The 27,730-nt window shown below is 32.5% G+C and overlaps 1 protein-coding gene across 2 annotated transcripts in view; it reads right to left on the bottom strand.

Moving 5' to 3' along the window:
* LOC114328539 (inter-alpha-trypsin inhibitor heavy chain H4) overlaps positions 1-27,730 on the bottom strand; it is a 77,369-nt gene that overhangs the window by 2,652 nt on the left and 46,987 nt on the right. Inside the window, exons 8-12 of one of the 2 annotated variants that reach the window (XM_050653666.1) lie at positions 22,996-23,280; positions 16,181-16,216; positions 16,084-16,119; positions 14,880-15,182; positions 8,069-8,234 (exon numbers count right to left, since the gene is read on the bottom strand). In XM_050653666.1, coding sequence (XP_050509623.1) covers positions 8,069-8,234; positions 14,880-15,182; positions 16,084-16,119; positions 16,181-16,216; positions 22,996-23,280 — 826 coding nt within the window. The remainder of the gene's footprint in view (positions 1-8,068; positions 8,235-14,879; positions 15,183-16,083; positions 16,120-16,180; positions 16,217-22,995; positions 23,281-27,730) is intronic. The other variant, XM_050653667.1, reaches the window with a different exon arrangement.

Here is a 27,730-nt window from a genome sequence, read left to right on the forward strand (position 1 = left end):
GAATAAATTCAATAATTATAATACTAATTGTTTTTTTGAAAAATGCTTAGACCCGTCGATTAGTATTTCAAATTGTCATTTTTGACGAACAATAATAATGTACAGTTGAGTCCGCGAGTCTTTACCCGTGCGTCATCATTTAAAGCATACGAAATAAGTCGGAAATTTACTTAACGTAACAGCAAATGGATATTATTCCGATCACGGGTTATTATAAAATTTGACGTTATCAAATAAATAGAATGTCAAATTTAAGTTTTGCTTTAAAATTTTGGTGCGTAATTACAGCTACATTTTTTGAAGTAGCTTAATAAATTATTTTATTATCACTGATTAATAAATAAATAAACAATTTATAAAAAAAAATCAATAAAATATTTTCTTTTTGTTATTTTATTCACTTTGGCGGAACCTTAGACACAAGCATTCAACTGTGTCAACAATGAGGTTAGCTTTGTACGTTGTCAAAATTTATCGTAAAATAACATAAATTTATTACAAAATTTCTAACTCCAATAGAAAATTAGTTGTGACAACAACTGTTTGTATACTATAAAAAACTTCAAAATGCAAAAATTCGACAAAATAACAGCAAAAAATTCAACAAACTTACAGCCACAAAAGTACCTAAACAAACCAAAACGTCAGAAATTGTACTTAAAATATGTGAAGACATCCCAATCGTCTTTCTTTGTATCTATCTCTTTTCAATACACTGAGTCTAAATCGTTCATAAAAATAACATGTGTTTTTACTTAATAACAGACGGCAGCTGGTTTGTCATTAATTTCATGCGTGGAAGAGAATGATGCTAAATAAAAAGTATGTGTTTTATCTCACCAGGTATTAATGACGAACGGGTAAAGACTCGTGGACTTAACTGTATACGGGGTCTCCCAATTTAGAGATATGACGTCATCGTTGATTTTCATAAATGGCAACACTGCAATTTTGATAGCTATTTTGATAGGGTGTGTAAAGTTATACACAACTGCAAAATTTCAAATTTTTATTCCGTACCATTTAAAAGATAATAAAAAATAACAGTTATGAAAAACAAGTATGTAATCAAATAATAACTGAATTTAATTATTTCGAATAAGCAAATGCTCATAATGTTGCCCATTGACAATTTGACAATATTTGAGGGCAACATTATGAGTACATTTTTGCTTAATTGAAATAATTAAATTCAATTATTATTTGATTATGTACTTGTTTTTCATAACTTCGTTATTTTTTATTATCTTGTAAATGGTAAGGAATAAAAATTTTAAACTTTGCAGTTGTGTATAACTTTACACACCCTATCAAAATAGCCATCAAAATGACAGTGTTGCCATTATAAAAATCAACGATGATGTCATATCGCTAAATTGGGACACCCTGTATACATTATTATTATATGTCAAAAACGACAATTTGAAATACTAATCGACAGGTCTGAGCATTTTTTTAAAAAACAATTAGTATTTTAATTATTGAATTTATTCCAAATTACAGACATAACTTTGTTATTTTCTATTGTCTTGTAAACGGTAGAGAATAAAAATGATATTTTGCAGTTGTGTATAACTTTTCACACCCTATCAAAATAGCTTACAAAATGACAGTGTTGCCATTTAAGAAAATCAACGATGACGTCATATCTCTAAATTGGGACACCCTGTATACATTATTATTATATGTCAGAAAGGACAATTTGAAATACTAATCGACGGGTCCAAGCATTTTTTATAAAAACAATTAGTATTTGAGATATTGAATTTATTCCAAATTACAGCCTCTCTCTGTATAAATACCAATATGACCATACAAATTATTTGGTTCGTATCTTGTCTGGGTTGTCATGTCTTAATTCAATAATTTGTCTTCCGTTTTTATTTGTGACATTTCTCGTCTTGATTTTTGTGCTATTTATCACCAGTAGTTCAACCCTGTGGCTCTTATTCTCATTTCTGTCTCTATACATGATTAAGTCCTTTACGTGTTGTGAATGAATTCGTTTTTTTATTTGTGTTGTGTATTGTCCTAATATCTGTATAACGTATAACTATTCAAACAATAAACATTTAAAAATCAACCAAAATCACAACCAAATAAACAATTTTGAAATCATTATTATAAATTAAATTTTGATAATATACGCCAGTCAATGGTAGCAAGAATATGATATTACCTCCAAATTCTATCCTACTGCATGGATTTTAATGAAATTTTGGAAATAGCCTCTACTTATCTCCTAAATCAAAGTCTACCCTATGCCGATGTGTGCTTTTATCTTGGGGGTGGTTCCTACCCCTTCTCAGGGGTGAAAATTTTTTTGGTTAAAATAACTACGGAATTCGTTAGAGAACCTAATTCTAAGCAAAAACTGTTCTACATCTTTTTTGTAACTCAATACTTTTTGAGTTATTCGTGGTTGAAAATTGGCCATTTTCATTGAAACATAACACCTTTTCGGACGGTTCTTCGCAAATACTTTAAAAACTATGCATCTAACTAAAAAACTATATAAAACATTTTTGTAGGCTATAAAAATACAAAGAGACGCTTGCCTTCACAAATCTTCCACTTATAATCCAAAAAGAGATATGGTAGGTGAAAAGAGTTTGTTTGTTTGGTACATGCCCAAATTGGTGTATTCAACTTGAAATAACAGAGAAACGGTCGATTTTAGGTGTATAATGCCTTTTGTAGTGCTTGAAAAGACCTTTAAAATGAGCAATATTAAAAATCCATTTCATTCAAACTAAGCGAGATATGCTGCAAACAAAATTGAAAACTAATTTATTTTAAGAAAAAATGAGAAGAGATTTTAACCCCCATCCACCAGAATGTAAATGCATCGTTTTAATTTTACAATACCTTTTATTATAGTGTTATTTCTATGTTCAAAAAGTTGGGCGGGTTTAAAATGAATGGTTTTAAAAAAAATAGATAGATAGATAGATATGTTTATTGTTTCTAATGAAAAATCATATAACAAGAGGTTGAGTACAAATTATTACACATAAATAGTCGACGATTAATGGAGATTTAGTTACAATTATTCATTTAATATAAATGAACGCAATCTGAGTGCATTAATAAAAAATGTACACAGTTCCTTAATCTCAGTGGGAGAATGGGTTGTATTTAAAAACAGAAAAAAGCTCTCGGTATTCTCTACAAATGATCGAATAAGGGGTGATCTAAAACACGAGTATAATGGACATTCCAACAAAATGTGGGAAAGAGTCTCTAATTTGTGTAAATTACATATTGAACAATTTTCAGTTTGGTCGATGTGATACGAAATCCCTTTATAATAAAATTTTATGTAAAGTTTAGAGCAAAGTCTGATTTGTGAATAAAGTCTTGTAATATATATGGGAGCTTTTATTTGTAAATAGCTTTGCGGTTGCCTATTGTGTGAGAAATGTTTATAGTACAAAGAATAGCGAGAACTTGTTAATGCTGATAAGTCATCTTGGAAGAGTTTTTCTTTCATTTTTAATAACAAACCGTTTCTTTGATGCCTCAGTAACCCCCATGATAAATTTTCCCAAGTTTCTTTTGCATCAATTTCAGAAAAATAATTTTTTAGCTGAACTACCCAGTTATAATTCTCATTATTGTCATTATTGTTACATAGCTGACGAAGACGGTTATAACAAATTCTTGGATACCTAAAATTCTCTCAAGCCAATTAAGTGATATTTTAAAAATTAAGTATTTTAAGTGAACTTGGCCAACTTCTAGCCTAACATAAGTATTGCGCGTATTTTTTGGTAGATGCAGCAGTCTCTTAAAGAAATTAGTTTGAATTTGTTCTAGAGTATTTGAGTAGCGCAGACCCCAGACAGATATACACTGAGAAAGACAGTTTAAAATAATGGAATTATATAATGTAATTCTCGTCTCCCATGAATTTACTATTGCATTAGACAAGAGGTTCATTACTGCTCCCATAGACTGCTTGGCTCTAGCAATCGTAGAAACGGCCATCTCTCGAAATAACGAGGAACTACTAAACGTTACACCCAGATAATTAAATTTATTAACGCTTTCAAGTTTTTGACCATTTAGTAGGAATTCTCGCTCCTTGGAGAAATGGCCACCCCTCGAGAAGACTAAGATTTTGCTTTTGGAAGTGTTTATAGTCAGTTTATTCTGTGAGGTGTAGGTTTCCAATATTCGTAATTTGCGAGTCATGTCAACTTCTGATTCTCCTAATATTATCAAATCGTCGGCATAGAGTATATTTAACGCCTCATCCATCAGAATTAAAATACATCGTTTTGCTTTTACAATACTTTTTATTATAGTGTCATTTCTATGTTCAAAAATTTGGACTGATTTAAAATGAACTGTTTTTGAAAAAAAAAATAAGATCAAATTATAGAGCGCATTTTTAAATTTTCTTAAAAATCTTTTTTTTCTCCATATGTAACTTGAAAATGATAAGAGATACAGTACCGAAAAATCAAACGAAATTTTTACCTAAAGGAACCCCACATTTGTGTGTGGTATCTTTTTTTTTCGTATCTCTTATCATTTTCGAGTTACTTGGAGAAAAAGGAAGATTTTTTAAGAAAATTTAAAAATGTGCTGTATAATTTCATCTTATTTTTTTTCAAAAACCGTTCATTTTAAATCAGTCCAAATTTTTGAACATAGAAATGACACTATAATAAAAAGTATTGTAAAAGCAAAACGATGTATTTTAATTCTGATGGATGAGGCGTTAAATATACTTCTCATTTCGTCTTAAAATACATTAGTCATCAGTTTTTTTGTAGCATCTCGCTTAGTTTGAATGTAATTGACATTTAATATTGCTCATTTTAAATGCCTTTTCAAGCACTACAAAAGTTATTAGTATCATTAAACACCTAAAATCGACCGTTTCTCTGTTATTTCAAGATGAATAAACCGGTTTGAGCATTCACCAAAAAAACAAACTTTTTTCACCTACCATATCTCTTTTTGTATTATAACTAGAAGATTTATGAAGAAACGAATCTCTTTGTTTTTTTATAAGGTACAAAAATATTTTATATAGTTTTTTTGTTAGAAGCATAGTTTTTAAGGTATTCGCAAAAATCCGTCCGAAAAGGTGTCATTTTTCAATGAAAATGGCCAATTTTCCAACACGAATAACTCAAAAAGTATTGAGTTTTCAAAAAATAATTATAAAACAGTTTTTGCTTAAAATTAGGTTCTCTAGCCTCTTCCGTGGCTATTTTAAGCAAAAAATGTTTCATCCCGAAAAGGGGTGGAAACCACCTCCAAGATAAAAGCGAACATCGTCATAGGGTAGACTTTGTTTCTTAAGCTATTTTTTACTTACTGTGAAAATATCAAGTAAATCGATGTAGTATCATGGAATTCGGAGCCAAAAACCCTCATTGACTGCTCTAATAAATGCATTAGTCCACAAAATATGTAGTTTCACAATAGTCAAACATTTTTTGGTGAAGGCGCGAGGTGTTCTTGCTTTCTTTCTGACAGCAAACTCGATATAATAGGGACACCGACATTCTTATTTTATGTATTTCTTATGAGCATTGCATCTGCAATACACAAATCGTCTGCAATAGCAGACGTGTCTCTACACATGTATGTGCAATTGCAGATTCCCCTGTGAATGTGTTAAGGGGATGGGTACGAACTTTCGGCTTCAATGGTATTTAACCCTTAACTGGTCCGGCGTCGTCTAACAGACGATTCAATAATTTTGATTATTTTTTATTGGAAAGTGGTACCGCTTACAGGCAAGTCGTTCTATCTAATCCTTAAACTATTGGAACTTGACAAGTGGGTGTATTTAAGATAAGTTTCTCTCAGTTCCTAAAAAGTTATCGCAACAGTTAGGTTGAGAGTAGTTTCTCAGACGACGCCGGACCGTTTGTGTCACTTTTTTGTGTTCATACTTGGAGCTCAAGAAGAACAAGAGGATGTTCTTATTTTAGAAAAACGCAAGATTTGCAGTTTATGTCCTTGTAGAAAGCGCAAGATGAAAAAATACCTGTGCTTGCGTTGCAAAAAGCCTGTTTGTTTGGGATGTACAAAACCACTACCTATGTAAAAATTGCATATAAAATTGGTATTTGACTGATGCTGGAAACAAACATTTTTGATCGATTTTTATTTTACCTAGTTTTTTGTTTAGTGTGCAGTTTGAACATTTATCCTAGAAATACATTTTTTTTCATGTTGTTTTTTATATTTTTTTTTATTTACTTTACAAAAGTATCTAATTTTTCACAAATATTTGTGCGGATTTCAGTTTTATTTTAATATTTTTTTCTTAACCCAAATAACGCCCAAATCTAATACGTTCACTTTTATATAAATATATCAGGGTATGTTTGTAACATTTATTCTTAATAAAAAAATTAGTTTTGAGTGTTGTTTTGCTTTCTTAAAAACAGTAGTTTCGCAGACGACGCCGGACCAGTTACGCTACTACTACAGTACCGGACCAGTTAAGGGTTAAATGGGATTCATTTTTTTCGAATCCTGAGAAAATAAATATGTATTTTTGAAAAATTTAAACGCAGAATGAAATATTACGTTATTACCGAGGGCCGTAAGTCCCTGAACACTTTTATAATGTTTATTTTAATAAGTTACAGGGGTGAAAATCTAAGAGAAAATTTAGTGTGATTTTTAATTTAAAATATCTGATTCAAAAGAAACTTTTTATTTATTCTAAGGGACTTTCGGTCCTCGGTAATAAAGTAATATTCTTTCCGCGTTTAAATTTTTAAAAACTACTTATTAGTTTTCTCAGGATTCGAAAAAAATGATTACATTTTAAAATACATTGAAAATTTTGACATGCGTCAAAATTTTGCATTTTGTTCCTTTCCACTTAAGAGCACACAGCAGCGATCAACAGGTAGCAACAAACGCGTTCCAAGATTGCGGCTGTAATTTTTAATATTTTGTCGAGATATTTGGCACACATATTCGTAATATAATAAAGAATGGCGGTACAGAGCCCAATTTCAGAAATATGTTAGTATGTGGAAATTATTCTACAACTAAATAAAATATTGCAAAATGGAGCCTGTACCGCCATTAAGAAAAACAAAAAAATAAACTTTCTTCAAATAAACTTTTTATCCCGTGCCTAGATTTTGTGTCACATTGGAACTACTAAAAATCGATTTTTTTATAACAAGAAATCGAACGTCACTGACTTTTAGGCAACATTTCGCGCCTATGTGTATATGCTGTGAGCTCGTACGTAGAGGGGATATTTACAAATTCGCGAGCGCCAGAAGTGGCAAGTCTGTAAACGTTTACCGGAAATTTGACATAAATGTCAAAGTGATTAATTTAAAATTAAAATTAAAAACATTAATTATAAAAAATATTAGTTGGTCAAAGCTGTGGTATATATTTTTACCTTAAATATACTTACGTTTTAAATACTGAATATAAGTTTTTTTAATGTTCCGTAATATGTAATTATAATTTAATCCAAAATTCTTAGCGCCATCTACACGATAATTGTGAAAGTATCCGAACTAAGAAATTCATGTTTTATCAATAGAACGTCAAAATGATTAGCAAAATCTTAAAAAAATCGATTACAATTTAATTACTTTTTTGCGTTGTAAATGTTAAGCGATAACAATTAAATAATAAATTTAAAAATTACCGGTGAAAGTTGAATTAGTAATCCGCTAGGAGCGCCACCAGCGAAGCTCAGAGCGTATATTATTATTGTTTTTGATAGTATAAACGTCACTGTCAGTGTCGAATTACCAACGCACTGTTGCCTCACTTTTGAAAGTTCGCAGAACTTTCGCAATCTTAGACCGCGTTTGTTGCTACCTGTTGATCGATACTGTTTGCTCTTAAGCAGAATTAAGCAGAACTTATTTTTCAGAATGTGAATGTGTTAAGCAGAATAAACTAATTACGAAGTACAGATTGCTATGATAGTCGCCATCATCCGAAACTGATAGGCACTACAGGAAGAAGAACTTAATTTGATTTACACCAATAAAATGACATCTATTGCAATCAAGTAAAATTATAATTCTAATTGTTTTTATAAACTACTTACCCTTGTAAATCACAGAAATATTTTTCGTACGTTTGAATATCAGTCAATTTCTCGTACACTTGACTACAGTGGTGAATTAATGTACATTCTCCAGGTTGACTCAGAGGAGTTTCTGGACAATCAGGTTTGCTAGATTCGGTTTCATTAAGACCTAGCTTGAATTTACCTAAAAAAAATTATAATTATATTTATTTCATATATATTTTAACTATATATAGACGAGAAATAAGACAAATTCTCTTCACGTCGGCGTCGGCTTGCGTATATTATTAAGTTTTTGGATATAGAGCATAAAGTCTGATATCTACTCATAGATAGAGAACAAACTAAAGAACCAAAAGACAGTATACGCTATAAAAACAGGTTATAAATTGAGGTAATACATAATCCGTGACATTAGAATTGTTACACCCAGAAGGAAGAATTTCTTAACTTAATTTTTTGTCAACTGAATGACTGTATTTAAAGCATGCTATGATAACAATAGGGGAAGTATGCCTGAGACGGCATACTGGCTGAGATGGCATATCACGCGTTTTTCGAAAACTATTCCAAATTTGGTGCTTAGTGTGACAGTTTTTAGTTCCTCAAGTTAAAATTTGTCAACATTGTTGATCTTATGCATGTTAGTTTTATTTTGACAGCAGTAGCCTTTGGAATGTTAATTAAGTAGGACAAAATATTTATTGACTTTTTTTGTATCACATTATAATTCGCGAGTCTTTACACCCGAGTTAAGTTTTTAAATTTTGTGATGTTCTTTTACCTTATGCCTATCATGCATGTATCGATTTATATCTTAAAAATATGCCTAAGAAAAATTAGGTTAAAAAAACGGTATGATTGCAATGTTGCCTGAGATGGCATAGTAAGCATGTGGATTAGATGGCATAGGTATGCCATCTCACCCTTATGCGTTTTTACACTGCATTAATTTTGTTATATGATTGAAGTTTATCGTTACAGTTATGGGTCGTTTTAAGAGGAATTCGAACCGACAAAATCGATTCCGTCGATGTTGAGACAAGTGACGAGGAAGATGCTGCTTGCATTTTTTGTAATGGCCTCTTTTCATTATCTCGTTCTCGAGAAACCTGGCTAAGATACCAAATTTGTGGCAAGTGGTCATATTCCGAATGTACCGGTGTACCCAAGACTACAAAAAAATTATTTGTGACTTATGTCGAGATTAGTGCCTTTATTTCAAGGGTATGCCATCTTACCCATATGTATGTGGGTGAGATAGCACATGTAATACTTTACAATTTATTTTTTCAGAAAAAATCTATAATATGTAGGTTGTTAAAAAATAATATTATATTTATGTAAATGGTCCTAGCACTGACTTTGATTTTTATTACATGTCTAACTCTATCGGTTATCGATTACAAAACATTTAAAAAAAAGTATGCCGTCTCAGGCATATCTCCCCTATCAACGTTTTATTTTTATAAACATAAAGTTTTCCCTTTAAATTTTTTTGTGAAGACACCGATTTATGAAAACCATCTGGTACAGAAATGTTTAGTTATTATCCCTCGGTCTAATTGGATTCAGTGTAAAGCCATGGTTTGTTAGAACAGTGAGTGACGCACGGCATACGCGTACAGCAGAATCTGTTGTACTCGACGCACGGCAGATTTGACTGGGTCGGTTTGTTAGCATATTCATTCTGTCGCTCTCAAAATAGTTTCATTTTTCAGTTTGACGTTTGTTCTCACGAAGGGTATACGTAGAAAAATGAATTCTGACAAAATCAAAGCAATCATTTTATTACTCCTAGAAGAGGAGGAGGAAGAAGAGTTAATAATACTACATTTAAATAAAAGAAATAAAAATGTAAACGAAATGTTTTCATGTGCATTTAAATTAACAGTCGAAATAAGATTGTTTCAGAACGAGGAAAAATTTCGAGAATATTTTAGACTGTCCAGGGATTTATTTGAAACTGTATTACAATTTATAAGGGATGAAATTACTAAAAAACCCTACAACAGAAGACAACATCCTATTTCTGCAGAAGAAAAATTAAGCATAACTTTGAAGTACCTAAGTTTTTTTTTTATTTAGAGAAAAAATAAAAATACAGTGTTTAAGTATATTCTGGCGAAAATACAAACGAATGCACGCTCTGAGATCCTATATTGGGTTCCAAAGAATTGTTTGGTCACAAGAATTATTTGTTATATATAGGAACCAATGTCATGAATAGAACCAATTCATATACCTAATTCATTTGCAACCAGCTCAGTTTCATATCGCGAAACAATATTCATGAGTTCAGTTTTTATTCTTGCCTTTTCAATGGTACGAAATTTCGATACTTTGGAAGCCACACTTTCAAAAACATGTGTATAGAAGGATAACCTGATTTTTGAGCTAATGTCGATGATGTTTCCGACTTTTTAACAAGTTTTTCAATCAAAGCGGTTAGTTCCTCTCGTCCCATTTTCACTCATTAATGAGAAATTTCTGTTTTTAGACATTGACTGTTTTCGGTTAGGAGACTCCTTGTCAGACTGAAATGTCAGAAATTTCTCTTATGTGGAAGTTATTGACCATTTGTATTTTATATTACCATTACATTGACCAAAAATGGTTTCGAAGTATTTAAAGAGACTTAGCAAGTGTATATTTCTGGCTCCTAGCGACAGGAACCAGGAGTAATAAATCGTATAATACTATAGTAATAGAAACTAGATGTTCGCTTCCCGTGAAGCATATGGAGTCTTTGAAGGGCACTACTGAAATGTTTATATTACCTATCTTGTGTTAAAGGCAACCTGCTTTTCTCTTTGAATATTTACCCAAAGTATTGACCTGAAAACAGGTCAATTAACAGAGAACTATGTACATATTTAAAAATATGAAAATAGAATATTGATAAATGAGATATTCAATCAAAACCTACTTTAATAGTGATCAGGGATCTGTATAATATGTCAAGACAAAATTGTGTCACGTGTTGAATAATAACGATACACTTTATTTTGTACCAACGTTGTACCAACAAATAATAGTAATAATACCAATTAAATACTAATAATATCAATTTAATACAAGTGACTTTTTCATTTACTTTGTGCAATTTAAAATATATCAAATCATCTAAACTTATTTTTGTTTGAATGAAATAATTAGTTTACCACCATGTTGTACGCCGTGAGTTCAGCTGAACGTTTGCGTCCAAATCAAACCCCAGTTGATTCCAGCGCACACCGTCGACGTACACTGCTGTCGGTCTTCAGAGCGCGCAACTCAGCAGAACCCAACAATCCGTTAACATACAGAAGCCATTCCTTTGATTTGGACTGACGTGCGCGGCGTTCGACTGACTGTGAGTTGTGCGTCGCTCACTGTTCTAACCTAGACAAGGAAAGAGAGAGGACGAGTAATCCTATGACCAAAAGTGAAGCCAAACTGACACCAGAGATTTTGATCATCGACGTATCTTTGGGGTATTGTTATGCATTGAGTATTTAAAATAAAAACATGAAATGTATTTAAAATGAAGAATTTGTGTACGGTAAATGTTTTATTGAGTTGCTCATATTACGTACATATGTTTCAATACATACATATGTTTTTATTACGAATTTTAGATGATGATTTACTTTATTTTTTATGAAATTTTAACCTTCAACGAACACCCACCACTGGCAACCCATTGTTATTTTTGACGTGACCGCCATGTTTCTGGTGACAAACAAACCAAAAACTGGCTTCACTTTTGGAACGTGTGTTTTAAATGAGTGTTATGAGTGTTTTACCCGTCCTCTCTTTTTTCCTTGTCTAAGGTTCTAACAAACCGTGGCTTAAGAAAATCCCTCGAGGTCTGCAAGATCGCTTTGCTACTCCGCGTCCAGATAAGATAAGATAATCGCCAGTGCCGGATTAAAAATTTTGAGGCCCCTAGGCAACCAAAGCTATGAGGCCTCTTAAGAAAAAGTTACTTTTTTATGGTTTGAGATTTTTGGTATCTCTAATAATTTTTAAGTTATTTTGAAAAAAAAAGCATTTTTTTAAAGTTATTTTGAAAAAGTTCAAAGATTTTAATTTTTTATATAATCATATATAATTTTTAATACCTACAAGAACAATTTTAGTTATAAACAATTTAGTGTCAAGAAACGGCCTTTTTCCCTTTTTTTCAAATCAATAGAAAATATGGTTTTCCTAATATAAACATCTTCGAGAGCATGGAAAAAGCTTTAAAATGGCGTAGTACAAAGTTTGATATGCTCATTTATTGCTAATAAATTATTTTTTATAATATTATAATATACTATAAAAATAAGCCACAATTATTTTTTTCAATTTAATTGTGGCTTATTTCCCATCTAAATAGTTAATTATTGTTAATATAATTGCGAAAAAAGTCGAAATTGTGAAAAAAGTCGAAATTACAAAAAAATTAATTTCACAATAAATATTATAAAAATTAGTGTACAGCTTTAAAATTTTTGTCAAATGAGGGTTCTTTGGTGCTTAATAGGTGATAAAAATTTTACAAGTGTCAAATGAAAGAGCACGAGCTAGACTTTCGAATTGGTTTAAAAACAGTCAATAAAAAATGCATTTATTAGGAATAAATAATTACTTTTTAAATAACTTTAAAAAAAAATCTATTTTTTTACTCTGTTTTAGATGCACAACTAATAAGTAATATTATTTATATATAATTGATAAAAAATTGTAATAAATATATATATAATTTATTCAATAAAAAATAAAGTTTATAACAAAAGATTAATGACACTTTTGCATAATTATTTATTACTAATAAATCAATTTTTATTTACGTTTTTTAAACCAAGTTGAAAATATAGCTCATGCTCTTTCATTTTGGATTGGTCCTAACATCATTTTTTTTCTGACATGTTATTGCAAAAAACTGCTCTCTGGGATAAACAATTTGAATAAAATTTAAACGATTGAATGCATCGCTTTGAAATTTTTGTCATATATTAAAGCATCAAAGAACCCTCATTTGACAATAATTTCAAAGCTGTACATTAATCTTTACAATAGTTATGCGAAATAAATTTTTTTGCAATTTTGACCTTTTTCGCAATTATATTAACCTTTGTAATAATCCATTAGTATATCAAACTTTGAGTATCAATTGAGTGTATCAAACTTTGTAATAATTAATTTTAGCTTTTTCCATACTCTCGAAAATGTTTGTACTAAAACCCATAAGTTTCACTGTTTTCAATTGATTTAAAAAAAAGGAAAAATGCCGTTTTTTGACATTAAATTGTTTATAAATAAAAATTGCTGCTAGATCCTACGCAGGAAATAGTTACAATTTGCTCTTATTCGCGGTGTGCAAGTATTTGGAGGCGATACGAGAAACGATCGTGCGAGAATAGCGGAGAAATTTGTAACTTTCTTAAATAATTCATTGTCAATTGAAATTGTCAAATTGACGTATATTTCATATCTACTGTCAATGAAGAAGAAAAATTATATATTGCTCCACAATATTGATATGATATGCAATTATTATATAAAGGTAAATATAATTAATTGTATTTTGCCTGCATTACTGCATTTTAATAACTAATTTTATTTACTACATACAATTGTTTAGGTTTTAATAACATAACCTGAATCTTATTTTTTCTTCTTATTATTTTTTTGGACTATGGCCTTGACAATTATCCAGCAACCAGGACCATATGATTGGTAAATATAATTAAAAGTGCGAATAAAAGTGCAGAGCGAAGAAACCAGGTGTCGCTTTTCCGAACTTGCACGGTCCCAATGGCATTACTTGTCGAAAAAACGCTTCAGTGTCCTTGCTCTTGAAGTGTCATGGAAAAAACCTTAGGTATTACCCTGGACTATATACATTTTATTGAAAATAACTTACCTGGTTTTAATATTGTAGAGATCAAAACAAATGCTTTAATTCCAATATTATACCAAGCACAACAGATAAATACACTAAGTCAAAAATTAAGGTGTCTGGCGATCACTTAAAAGTGCCTTGGCACTGCTTTAAAATGAAGAGTTATTAGAATAAAATATTAATCAAACTGATGTGCAAATTTATAAAATCAACTATTGCACCTAACTACACGATAACAATTATTCTCTTCCAAAGAACAAAACCAAACTAAGAAAAGATGACTTCGATATAAATATTAGATTGAAAGAACCATCTGTATCAACGTTTGAGTTAGTGCAGAGAACGGGAGCATTGGGTGGCAGAGTGGTATAATGTAGCATTTAGCGATAAATCGCGATTTTGTTTAGGAATTCATTATAGTCGTAGGATGGTAAGACGCTGCCATGGAAAGTGACGACATATCGGGTTTGCTGTTGAGAGGCAAGTACTTGCTTATGGTAGTCGATAATCACTTGTTTATTCGAGGCAGTCTGACAGCTGAGCGTTATGTTGACATTCTATCGAACATGTGTGGGATATGATATGAAGCAGACTGTCCACTTTGCACCATCCTCCACAGACACTCCATCAAATTCATGTTGCTTGGAACGAGGTGCCACAAGCAGACATCGATCATCTCATTTTGTTAATGCCTCCTATATAGTAGCGTATTCATCTACGGGGCAAACACATTGATTTTATTTAGTACATGTTAATAAAAATTCTTGAAGTAAATCTACCATGTTGCCAAAAAATTAAGTTCAAAAAATGATTGACTGGATCAATTTAATATAATAAAAAGTATATAAATCATATTATAGGCTTAATAATGATTATGAGTGGATAAATCTTTTATCAATTTAACAATTTTTAGGCCTTAATGATCTAAGAAATAAATAAAATTGATTAACTCACCTTTTGAAAGAGTTAATACTTCATCATCTTCTAAAATGGCAGCTAGCCAAGGTAGTTTCTCCTTCAACACTTGAAGTAGTGATTTTGGAGTTTGTGTATTGCATATTGGTGTAAAGGGCGTCGTACTATAAGTGGTTGGTGGTCTAAATGTAGTACTTGGGTATATTTTGTTGCTAAAAGTGGGTGCAGGCAAAGCTCCTCCATAAATTCTATCTGACAATGAATCAACATCAGATTCAGCTGCTACTGGAGAAGCAAAGTAGTTCGGTGCTCCAAAGTTTGATAAAGGAATGTAACTACTCCCTTAAAAAATATTGATAAATAGAATCATGTGATCATATTATTGTAGTGCATAGTAATTTCGATAGCCCAGCTTATATGCAACGTACAAATTAACGAGGTATATGGTTTGAAATCGACATTTCAAGCACATTTTTGTATTTTTTTTAACTATGGTAGAATTATTTTTTTTTAATTAAATAAACATAGGTATTCACTACAATTCAAACATTCAAAAAAGTTTCACGGCAAAATATTGAACAATAAGAAAACGGTCGCAAATTTTAGAGACACTGAATTGGTGAACACTGGTCATTGGATCATGTGAATCAAAAAAAATTAAAACGATTTTATTAGCTTACGAGTTTCTCGAGATAACTCTGTCGAGCTTTTTTTAGTTCTAATGATTTTTGACTTTTTGTTATCACTAAGAGAACTCAAAATAACGAATTTTTTTTTTAAAAGGGCGAAAATCAACTTTTTAATTATTGTTAAACAAAAAATATTCATAAAACCAAAAATATCTCGACAGTGTTACCGCACGAAATGTTTAAATAAAATCTATGAAAAATTTCAGTCTGTCTAATCAAAAAGTGATGCTGATGCACACTGGAATATGTTTTGAATCGCGGAGTAAATTACAAAAAAAAAGAGGAAAAGCTGTTAAATGTCTCTCTCTAGGATCATGCTGTATTTCCGATTAATTTTGCTCCGATCAATCTGAAATTGGCTACGAAGCCAAGAGCCTCTAAGGCCTGTTGTAGTGCTGTTAATATACAATCTGAAATTTTCGGAGACTATTCTTGAAGTTATGTAGTTTCATCTAAAATAATAAAAGAAATCGAAAATTTCAAAACTTTCAAACCACATTCCCCCTTAAGGATAGAAGTTAATACAATACTTTAACCATAAATAAAACACAAACCTGCAGAGCCTAGCATAGGTGCTTTGGACTGTAAAGCTAAAAAGGATGTGCAGGAAGAATTAGAGAATGTAAACCTTTTAATACAATATAGACGTACCTGATAGAGGAATTCCACTGGCAATTATTGGATAGCCTGAAAAGTACAAATTATTCTTTAGTACTGTATAATAGGCACGATTAAAATAAAAATATTAAATCTAGCGGTTATTTTGTATAAAAATGTATATTAATCACAAAGACAAATTATTTATTTATTCCCACATAACAATGATGTTCGCATCATGTTCAAAACATATACCGCCAACATTCGTCGGAGTATATTTTTTTTAGTATATACGTAGTACAAGCATAGCATGTACCATAAAAAACATTCTAAATTTCATGTCCTTTGCATATACTTCAAAGAATATTCTCGTACCGAATATACTGAGTACATTCGTGTAAATAGGTAGTATCTTGGAATATTCAAAAAAGTTGATTCTTAGAATATACCTTTATCGAATATTCCATAAAAGTATATACTTGACATATACTTATAAGTACTTTTAAAATTTCTTAAAAAGAAATATTATGTATGTATAAGAAGAATAATGTTAGCCTATAGATTATCAACTTCGTTAAGAATAATTAATAAAACTTCAAAACTTATGCTTGTAGGTAGTGCTATTGAACTACAGAATTCATTATTTAAAATTGTTTTAATTGTATGGTGAAAATGTTAAAAAAATTAATTGTATTAACGAAAAAGGAGAAATTCTCGTTTCGCTGTCATAATTGAAATGCATTTACTATTTTGATTTATGTTTGTTATGAGTATTTTTATGTAGAATTTTATTTTTACATGGAACTGACAGTCAGGTAAGCTAGGTGGCTGAGCCAAAACCCACAAACAAAGGGAAACGACCGCTGTATACCTGTTTAAGGGGTAGGGGGTTGTGAACAAAGGCAAAATACAAAATATTAAAATATGTAGTTACAATTAGGCATTTGTGTCTACACTCAACACCAACACTAACACTGTCTGTGCTGTGTTATGACGAAGACCAAGTGTTTCTACAACAACTAAGAACATGTATAATGAACCTTTTTATTTTGTTTGCGGTCAACTTACAAATAAAAAATTCATTTTGGTACTTCAATATTACTTAAATAGTAAGTATGTATATAGGTACATATAAAGAACATACAAATTTTAGTTATTTACATAAATATTACATAATATATATTTTTTGTACTATGTATTTATATATTCATCATTTTTTATTTTTATATGCACATAATAACTAAATATACATGTATCTACTTACCTATATAATATTTATATAACTAACTAAAATTTATATATTTTATATTTACTTTTTAAGTAATATTGTAGAATGTACTAACTGCATTCTCACATGTAATATGTAAATTTAGTAGAAAGTAGAACCTAGGATGAGATTCGGTGATGCTGAAAACATACTTCTGAGCAATATAGTACTTCCTTGGAATATTCTTAAAAGTACATTCTTCCCACATACTAAAAAGATATGCGGTAGTATATTCTAAGTATATAAATAGAAGGTTTATAGCACCCCTTAGAATATTCGAAAAAATATATTCTTGGTATATACTGAAAAGAAGTGCGGTAGTACAAAATAAATAGAACGTTTAAGTGCTGTAATGTAGTAGATACTCAGCATCTGCTCTGCAAATTCCCAATGATAATTACGCATATTCTCAGCATATACTTTTTCTGAAAAGTATGTTCTATGAATATACTAAGAACATGAAATCGTTATGTGGGTTCAAATTCGTTTATAATAGAAAACAAAAACTGGTTTCCACGTCATAAAAGTCTTACATGCTAGTTCGATCCTGGTTATTATCTTTTTATCAAAGTCACAATTTAACTAGGTATTTGAAATGATTAAACCGTTATAATATTATCTCCTCTCCAATAAGAGAAAGCAGACCTTGATCTATATTAATCTTTACAATTGCCATCTACTTTGTCTTTGAAATATTGATTTTAAGGCCTCACTGATAACTGATGTCTGGAGTTCTTGTAAATTTTCTGCAAGAATGGCTGTGTCGTCAGTGTATCTGATATTGCTGATTACTTCTCCGCCTAGTCCTACTCCCTCTTGTCTGTCATCCAAAGCATCTCTAAAGATTTCTTCAGAGTACAGATCTTCTTGATGTGCCTATTTACGACGAATGTTGGCGATCATCATGCCAATCTTCACCTTATCTGCAGCAACGCGGAAAATCTGCACAGTTGCTGTGTTGAACCAGGTTCTGAGGTTTTTTAACCAGGATGTTCATCTTCTTCCTGGACCTCGCTTTCTAAATATTTTACTAGCAGGATGACTTGTAGGAGGGCATATCTGGATTCATTTCGCATAATGTGTCCAAAGTATTCCAACTTTCGAGATTTGATGGTGGTCAGGACCTCTCGGTTCTTTCCCAATCTTCTAAGGACCTCCTCATTTGTCCCGATCAGTCCATGGGATTTTAAGAATTCTCCGATATAGCCACATCTCAAATGCTTCCAACTTTCGGCACATATCCTCGTTCAAGGTCCATGATTCAACACCATAAAAAAGGACAGAGAAGACGTAACATCTTAACATTCTTACTTTTATACCAAGAGAAAAGTTATGGCTCTTGAAAAACGCGCCCACACGGTTGAAGATTGATCTAGCTTTTCCGATGCACGCTCTTATCTCTTGGTGGTTGGTCCATTCTTCATTTATTATGGTGCCGAGGTAGTTGTAGTGCCTCACTCTATATACAGGGGTTTGATTGATATAGAGTTGACCTTCTGTTATCTTTTTCTTGCTGACAATCATAAGCTTTGTTTTCTTTACGTTTATATTGAGTCCAAATTGTTGACTATAATACGTGATTTTGCTCGTAGGTCTTCTAGGTTGTCCGCAAATACTATGGTGTCATCTGCATACCTGTTGTTATTTAGCCGGTACCCGTTTAGTAGAATACCTTTTTCAGTTTCGTGCAAAGCTTCGATAAATATTCTTTCAGAGTAAAGATTGAAAATTAGGGGGGAAACAATGCTGCCCTGCCTCACTACATGCATGATTTTTACATATTCGGTGTGTTCACCGTCAACTCTGAGGTTTGAAGTCTGATTCCAGTAAAGGTTTCTAATTATTTTCAGATCTTGGTTGTTAATTCCTGCTTCTTTTAGTATTTGCATCATCTTGGCGTGCTGTACTCGATCAAACGCCTTATCGTAATCAACCAGACATGCGAATACGTCGCAATTGACGTATCTGCATCTCTGAAATAAGACTGGTATTGAAAACAAAGCCTCTCTCGTACCAACAGCATTTTTTATGAACCCGAACTGGTTGGGCGAAATTTGACTTTCACATAGCTTGTAAATTCTCGTATGGATTACCTTTAGGAACAATTTTAGGAGATGACTCATCAGGCTATCGTACGGTATTCTTCGCATTTTTTGGCTCCTGGTTTTTTTGGAAGTGCAATAAACTCAGACTTCAGCCATTCTGTTGGTATTTCTCCAGAGTTGTATATGTTGTTGAATATCTTTGTGATTATTTTTGTCGATTCGTTGTCCATCAGTTTAAGTAGTTCTGCTTGTATATTTTCGGGACCTGCTGCTTTTTCATCCTTTAGCTGTGTTATGGCAGAGTATAGATAAAAGAGTAAATAATAATAAGATCAAACAGATGTAATGGCTCATTTGGCAAAAAATTAAAACTTAAACTAGCAACCAAGTGCATCTTTAAACCAATACGGACCAGGCAATCCAACTCCAAAACTATACAATGACTTCAATTAAAAATACTCCATTGCATACTCCAAGTTCTAAGATACTTAGTAAACAGATATATGTATGACGACCTGTACATCTTCACCGTTGATTTTTTTTTTTAGTAGTAGGGTAGGTATTTCCAGAAATCATCCTGCATCAAAACGAAGAGATCGATTATTTAAGTGAACTTTTAGCAGTACGAAAAACCTAAGCACGACCAACTGATTTGCAGCTTTTTCTTCATGTACCATATCATTTCAGAACGTTGACTTCCATCATAGCTATCTTCATTTTTATTTACTGCTACCCTAAATAGCATGTATGTATCAATACTATATCATTCTCGCAAGTTATTCAACCATGAAGTCCTTCTTCATTCTGAACTATGTTTGCCTTCTATTTTTCCTTGTATAATATTTTGTAGCCACCTAATTTAGGACCTCTCATTACTATCTATCTATCAGCGAGGTTCCTACAGCCTCTGCCGCTTCTCGCATTTCGACCGCCATCGTTTTCTGTCCATCCATTCGTCTTCTTTGATGGCTCTATCTTTCATGATGTGCCGTACATTTTCTTCCCAGGCAACTGAAGGTCTTCCCCTTCTTCTTCTTTGGTGTGGTATGTAATTTAAAGCTTTCTTTGGCCATCTATCTTCATTCATTCGTTTCACGTGACCATACCACACTAGTTGTCTAGTTTCAATCCTATCTACACTGGAATATACAGTATGTGTCCTCCTTCTAATATCTTCATTCCTGATGTGATCTTTTTTAGATATACCACACGCTCTCCTTAGATAATCCATTTCTACTACTTCTATTCTTTTCCTATCTTTTTTTGTCATCTGCCAAACTTCTGTCCCATAAGTCATAATAGGCTCTACCAAGGTACGATAGATTGTCAATTTCGTTTCTTGCCTTATATCTTTAGACCACAGTAGAGAGCTCAGAATGTTTACCGCTTTTTTGCCCTGCTGCGTTCTCTTTTCGATGTCTCTTTTGGTAGTGCCTTCTTTAGATATTATAGATCCGAGATATTTATATTCATTACATCTTTTCGTGGTTCTAATTTCTAACTCTGGATCTTCTTCATCATCCCCTATTTTAAGATACTCTGTCTTTGACATATTCATATTGAGGCCCCATTTTTCATATTCTTTCTTTAGTTTTCTAAACATGTAGTCCATGTCTTCCTCATCATTCGCTACGACTACCTGATCATCTGCAAAAAACAAAGTTGTTAGACATTTACCACTGCCTATGTCTATTCCCATTCCGGATACTTGTTTCCTCCACTGCTCTAGCGATGATTGAATATATATTTCAAATAAAGTCGGAGACAGACAACATCCTTGTTTAAGCCCCTTTGATATAGGGAATGATTCAGATATAAAGTTTCCTTCTTTAACGACACTTCTTGCATTTTTGTATATACAGGGTGTCCCAGACTAATTTACCCACGCTATATCTCTTAAACGAATAGAGATTTTTGAATGGGACAGAAAGTGGTCTCTTCTACTTGTAATACACTTTAATATGGCGTAGAAAAAAATCATCCCCTAAATATTCATCCCTTAGTTACAACCCCTAACTTTAATTTTTTTAATAGCACCCTGTATATTTTTTTATTGTTTTGGATGAGGTCTTCTATCGTCTATTCAACACATTTTTTGAAAATAAAATCAGTTCGCAAATAACCAAGAAAATATCAGTTTAGTTTTGTTAATTATGTGTCCCAGACTAATTTATCCAGACTATATTTCTTAAACGAATAGAGATTTTCGAATGGGACAAAAACTGATCTATTGCATTTATAATACACTTTAATATGGCGTAGAAAAAAAATTATCCCCTAAATATTCATCCCTTAGTTACAGCCCCTAACTTTATTTTTTTAAATAGCACCCTGTAAGTTAGGGATGAATATTTACGGGATGAATTTTTTCTACGCCATATGAAAGTGTATTACAAATGAAATAGATCAGTTTTTGTCCTATTCGAAAATCTCTATTCGTTTAAGAAATATAGCCTGGGTAAATTAGACTGGGACACACAATTAACAAAAATAAACTGATAGTTTCTTGGTTATTTGCGAACTGATTTTATTTTCAAAAAATGTGTTGAATAGACGATAGAAGACCTCATCCAAAACAATAAAAAAATATACAGGGTGCTATTAAAAAAATTAAAGTTAGGGGTTGTAACTAAGGGATGAATATTTAGGGGATGATTTTTTCTACGTCATATTAAAGTGTATTACAAGCAGAATAGACCACTTTTTGTCCCATTCGAAAATCTCTATTCGTTTAAGAGATATAGCGTGGGTAATTTAGTCTGGGACACCCTGTATTTGCGATAGCATCCACATACTCTCTACTGAGACCTACCTTCGTCAATGTTTGAAACAGTTTTTTCAAAGGTACCGTATCGTATGCCTCCTCCAAATCTACAAACAATAGGTGGATAGATAGATTCCTTGCCTTCCGTTTTTCTATTACCTGCTGCAGAACGAATATATTATCAGTGCACGATCTTCCTGCACGAAATCCACTTTGTTCTTCCATGTCTTCGTATTCTGATTCTATTCTTTTCTTTATTATTCGACCGTACAACCTCCCTACTGAGCTGGTAACAGTTATTCCTCTATAATTAGAGCATATGCGTTTCTTTCTTTTCTTGATCCTTTTTATAATATCAGTATTCTTGCTCAGACGTTCTAGTATTGTGGAGTTTTAAATTTGTTTCATCCAAGAAACTTTTAAAATTCTAGGCGATTTACATTAATTTTATTCACAGTCCAAGACTAGACACTATAAAGTAAGGCCGAGAAGACACACCAGCGAAGTAGGCGGATCCTCAATGCCAATTTAAGGTTTTGCTACATATTAGACATTCTTCTAAAAGCGGCTCTGACCTGATCTATCATGGATCTAATTTCAGCGTGACTCTGCTGATTTGCAGCAACAAGAATAATTTAACTACAAATACGGAGTAGTGTCCATCGACAAACTCTCCCTAGAACTACCATAAATAGCATATTTATTTATTGCTTCTGTAATTTGTGCAAATTGTGGATTTTTCATTATCAATAAAAAAATCTTAATTAAATTGCAACAAAAGCAAAATACTTACGTTTATCACTTCCATCCTCAGTATCCACTGCGTCCGTTTTATTTGGTTTAACAACAACCAAGGAAGTGACATCGCTAACGAATGAATATTTCAACGCTATCCTGAGAGCTTCTTGGGTTGGTCCTGTTTTGTTGTCGGCTGCTTCTCTCTGTTTTAGATATTGTTTTAATGTCAAATAAGCCCAAAGTCGTTCTAAACTACCAACAGCTTGATTCAGAACTGGTACTAGCTTTACTGGTCCATTTATGCCCCAACCTTCGACGGTTGAAGGAGAAAATCCGGGATCTAGATTATCAAAACCAAAAGTAGTAAATTTAACATTAAAAAAGAAAGGATTATTTATTTATTAACTAAAGAAATTCCAAATTGACAACATAGATTTTTTAAATTTATAATTAAAATAAATGTTGGTTGTTATTTGTCAACACTTCGTCTTGTTTAGAAGTTACCTGTTTAGACTACTCATGTGTAAATAAATGTATATACAAATAAAGAACTGGATTATCAAGTAGCCGTAGGCAAGAGATTCCGATTACTAGGAGAGGAAGAGCATAATGTGTAGACTTAGGACAAGTATGGAAGCGATTGGTATCAGTTACAGAACAAGCAGCAACGGAAACCATTGGAAAAAGAGGACTCGTCCAAAACGGAAATGGTTTGAAAACAATACGAGGAAATGTTGAAAATACAAACTCACAAAAGATTAAAAATGCTACACAATCCCACAGATGAGAACAAAGCAGATTTTCATAGAATAAGAGCACAGATAAGGCGACTACTCGGAACTAAAAAGAGGAGCTTCTTCTTCATGTACCATGTCCTTTCGGAACGTTGGTTACCATCATAGCTATCTTAATTTTATTCACTGCCACCCTAAATAGCATGCTTGTATCAACACCATACCAATCTCGCAAGTTCTTCAACCATGAGGTTCTTCTTCGTCCTGGACCGCGTTTGCCTGCTATTTTTCCTTGCATGATATTCTGTAGCAACCTATTTTTGGGACCTCTCATTACATGTCCGAAGTACTCCAGCTTTCTCTGCTTGATGCTTTTTATTATCTCAGTAGTCTTGCTGAGACGTTCTAGTATTGTGGAGTTTCGAATCTTCTCCACCCAGGAAACTTTTAAAATTCTTCTATAGCACCACATTTCGAAAGCCTCAAGGCGATTTAAATCGATTTTATTCACAGTCCAGGACTCGACACCATAAAGTAAAACCGAGAACACGTAGCAGCGAAGTAGGCGGATTCTCAATGCCAATTTTAGGTCTCTGTTACATAACACCTTGGACATCCTTCTAAAAGCGGCTCTAGCCTGCTCTATCCTAGATCTAATTTCGCCGTGACTTTCTGCGTTACAATTTAGTTGCTGTCCAAGGTAAACGATTTTATCAACTTGCTCAAGTTTGGTATTATTTACATACATAGACGGTTTTATATGCCGCTGTTTACTTATTACGAGTATTTTGGTTTTCCGTATGTTCAGATCCAGACCTGCCTCCCTACAACTCTCAACGACACTATCAAGTAGTGTTTGCAGATCTTTTTGAGTAGAAGCTAGGAGTACTGTATCGTCCGCATATCGGAAATTATTGATGACTTCACCGTTCACAAGTATTCCTTCTTGTTTTTCAGACAAAGAAAAAGAGGAGCTATATAGAACAAAACATACGAGAAATGGACAAAGTGGGGAGGGAATCAAGTAAGGAAATTCTTTAAGGAAGTGAAAACAGACAAAGTGGAACTGTTAAAGTAACACAAGCTATGAGAATTAAAGCAGGTGAATTAGAAACAGAAATCGTCGAACGATGGAAGGGATACTTTCTGAATGTACTAAATATTGAAAGTGAGATGAGGGAAGCCGATATTACATTTCATTCTGCAGATGTGGAAATACGAGTACCAACACTCCAAGAAGTAAAGATTGCGATATCATCTCCTAAAGATCACCAAGTACCAGGAAATGATGCTATAAATGGAGAATTAGTAAAAAAAGGAGGAAACTTTTTACATCAAAAATTGTTACATGCAAAAATTCTGAGAGTATGACAACAACAGAAAATGACTAGGGAATGGAATGGAAGCGTTATAATACCCATTCATAAAAAAGGAGATAAAGAACAATTTGGAAATTATAGATCTATTTCGCTTATTATCACAGCAGTGAAAGTTCTATCAATTATCTTGCTAAAGGGGGTCACTCCATATTCGGAAGATATTCTAGGCGACTAACAATGTGACTTTCGTGCGAGAAGGCCTAGAATAGATGAAATGTTTACGATCCAACAAATATTAGAAAAAAAACTGGAAATTCAACCGAGATGTACAACAAAATTTCGTAGATTTCCAGCAAGCATATGATAAGATAAAATGAAGCAGATTATGGCTAGCAATTCTAGAAATGGGAACAGCATGAAAACTAGTGGAGCTAATTCAAATCTGCATGACAGACTCATATGTACAGGTAAAGATAGGAAACAGAACATCGATGCCACTTAGTATAATATCAGGACTTAAACAAGCAGACGCCTTATGACCGTTTCTACTCAAGTTAGCCTTAGAATATACCATAAGTAAAATATCGTCTGAGCTGATGGGGATTTGCGAATCGAGGAGCAAAGCTATTGTTGGCCTTTGCTGATTATCAGCGGGAAATAAAGAAGCTGTGGGTATTCGAAAGGAAGGTTCTCAGAATGATGTTTGGCTCTCAAAGAGATGAATTGACAGAAGAGTGGAGAAGGTGCCGCAGTGCTGAATTAGTGTATGGTACTGAAAACATCGTCAGACATATGAAATCTAACCGGATAAGATGTGCAGGTCATCTGGTAAAATCAGAGGAAGACAAAGAGTATTAGTGACAGTGTTTTTGAGAGACCAGACGGTAGAAGATCATTAGACCGTCCCACAAAAAGATGGAACGATGAAGTTGAAGCCGATTTGTCTAGACTTGGAATACAATAATGGGAAATGGAACTAAAATATCGTAGAAGATGGAGTTGTAAAGTCAGTGAAGAAGATGTGTAAATCAATATTTCGATAAAATTTTATATAGCTTGTTCAGAAACAGGTACTAAAGGTTAAATGTGAAGCCAAAACTGAGTTTCTTAGTTCAACTACCTTACAAATTTTTCTACAATATAATTAAAAATCTTTGTAGAGAATATGAATTTTCTCAAACTATATGGAACGACCGGTTTTGATAATGGATCAGTATTTTGTCACTTCATAATGAAAAGAAAGACCAGATTTGGTATATCTTTGAAACAGATTTTTTTTGATAAACCAACCAGTCTACACCGTAAACTTGAATTACAATACAAATTAATTTTAAGGGAATAGGCGCAAAATTTCGCTTGTCAAAATGTTCAATGTTCAATGTTCTGTTTTAAATGTATTCCTTTTTATCGAATCCTAAGAAAACTAATAACTATTTTTGAAAATTTTAAACGCAGCTTGAAAGATTGCATTATTATCGAGGGCCGAAAGTCCCTTAGAATAACCAAAAAGTTTTTTTGGATAAGATATTTAAAATTAAAAGTTACGCTAAATTTTCTCTTTTTGTTTCACCCCCTGCAAGTTATTAAAACAAACATTATAGAAGTTTTCAGGACTTTCAGCCCTCGTTAATCACGTAGTCTTTCATTCTGCGTTTAAAATTTTCAAAGATACCTATTAGTTTTCTCAGGATTCGAAAAAAATGAATACGTTTATAACACATTGAACATTTTGACAGGCGACATTTTGGGCCTATGCCCTTAATACTCCGGTCAACTTACACATCCGAGGTTACAAAAATTACCATCAAGCTGAAAATTGGCAGGATTGTTCAGAATACCATCATAAATGATATTAAAAAGACCTCATAAATCCGACCCGAGCTAAAAAATTTACGCGGGGTCAAAGGTCACCAAATATAGATTTTAGCGATTTTCAGCGAAACGGTAAGTTTTATCATAAAATTAGTTCTAACAAAAAATGTAGATAAGATAATTATCTATAAAAAATGTCTTTATTACTTTTTTTCCTAAGAGCCACCGGTTTTGAGATACAACGATTCAAAAAGTTGTAATCGTCATAATATGCGCACACGTTTCCACACCACCTTTGAGGTAGTGTACTTAGCTTGTGTTTTCTTTAACGTGGTTTCCCAGTAGGCCTATTTCACGGATCTGTTATGATTCTGTTTAATTTGAAGCTATTGAGTAATTTATATTGGCAAGGATTACAAATCATAAAAGTTATAAAAAGCGGTATGAATTAAAAAAAGGGAAATTTATCCAACTGGTTCATAATTTTCTAATACTTCTGCTTCCTCTTCTCCTTGTTCTTCTTCTTGTTGTTCTTATTCATCCTGGGTGCAAGTAACTTGCCCCAATCCTCAATTGTTGGTGATTCAACATTGGAGCACGACCAAAAACAGTCCAACTTTTTTGCAACCACATTTAGAGCTACACCCCTCCTTACAGTTGCAAAAAATTGTGTTCAGGAGTTTTTCCGGCGCAGGTGGGAGTAAAGTTTGAATTGGTTCTAATGAACTGTCGACTAATTTCCATCCCCAGTCTTTTGGATCTAGCTGATAACCAAGCCACACTTGAACTTGGTAATATACCCGAGAAATATGTTGATGAGCAGCCGCTAAGGTAGGAGGAAAACAAGATAATTGCACTTGTTTTTTATTACGAGTATTTTTAAAGAAACATGCATATCGAAACTTATCTAAGCACGTAGTTTTTT

This window comes from Diabrotica virgifera, chromosome 6, assembly GCF_917563875.1.
Source record: "Diabrotica virgifera virgifera chromosome 6, PGI_DIABVI_V3a".
Taxonomy (NCBI): Eukaryota; Metazoa; Arthropoda; class Insecta; order Coleoptera; family Chrysomelidae; genus Diabrotica; species Diabrotica virgifera.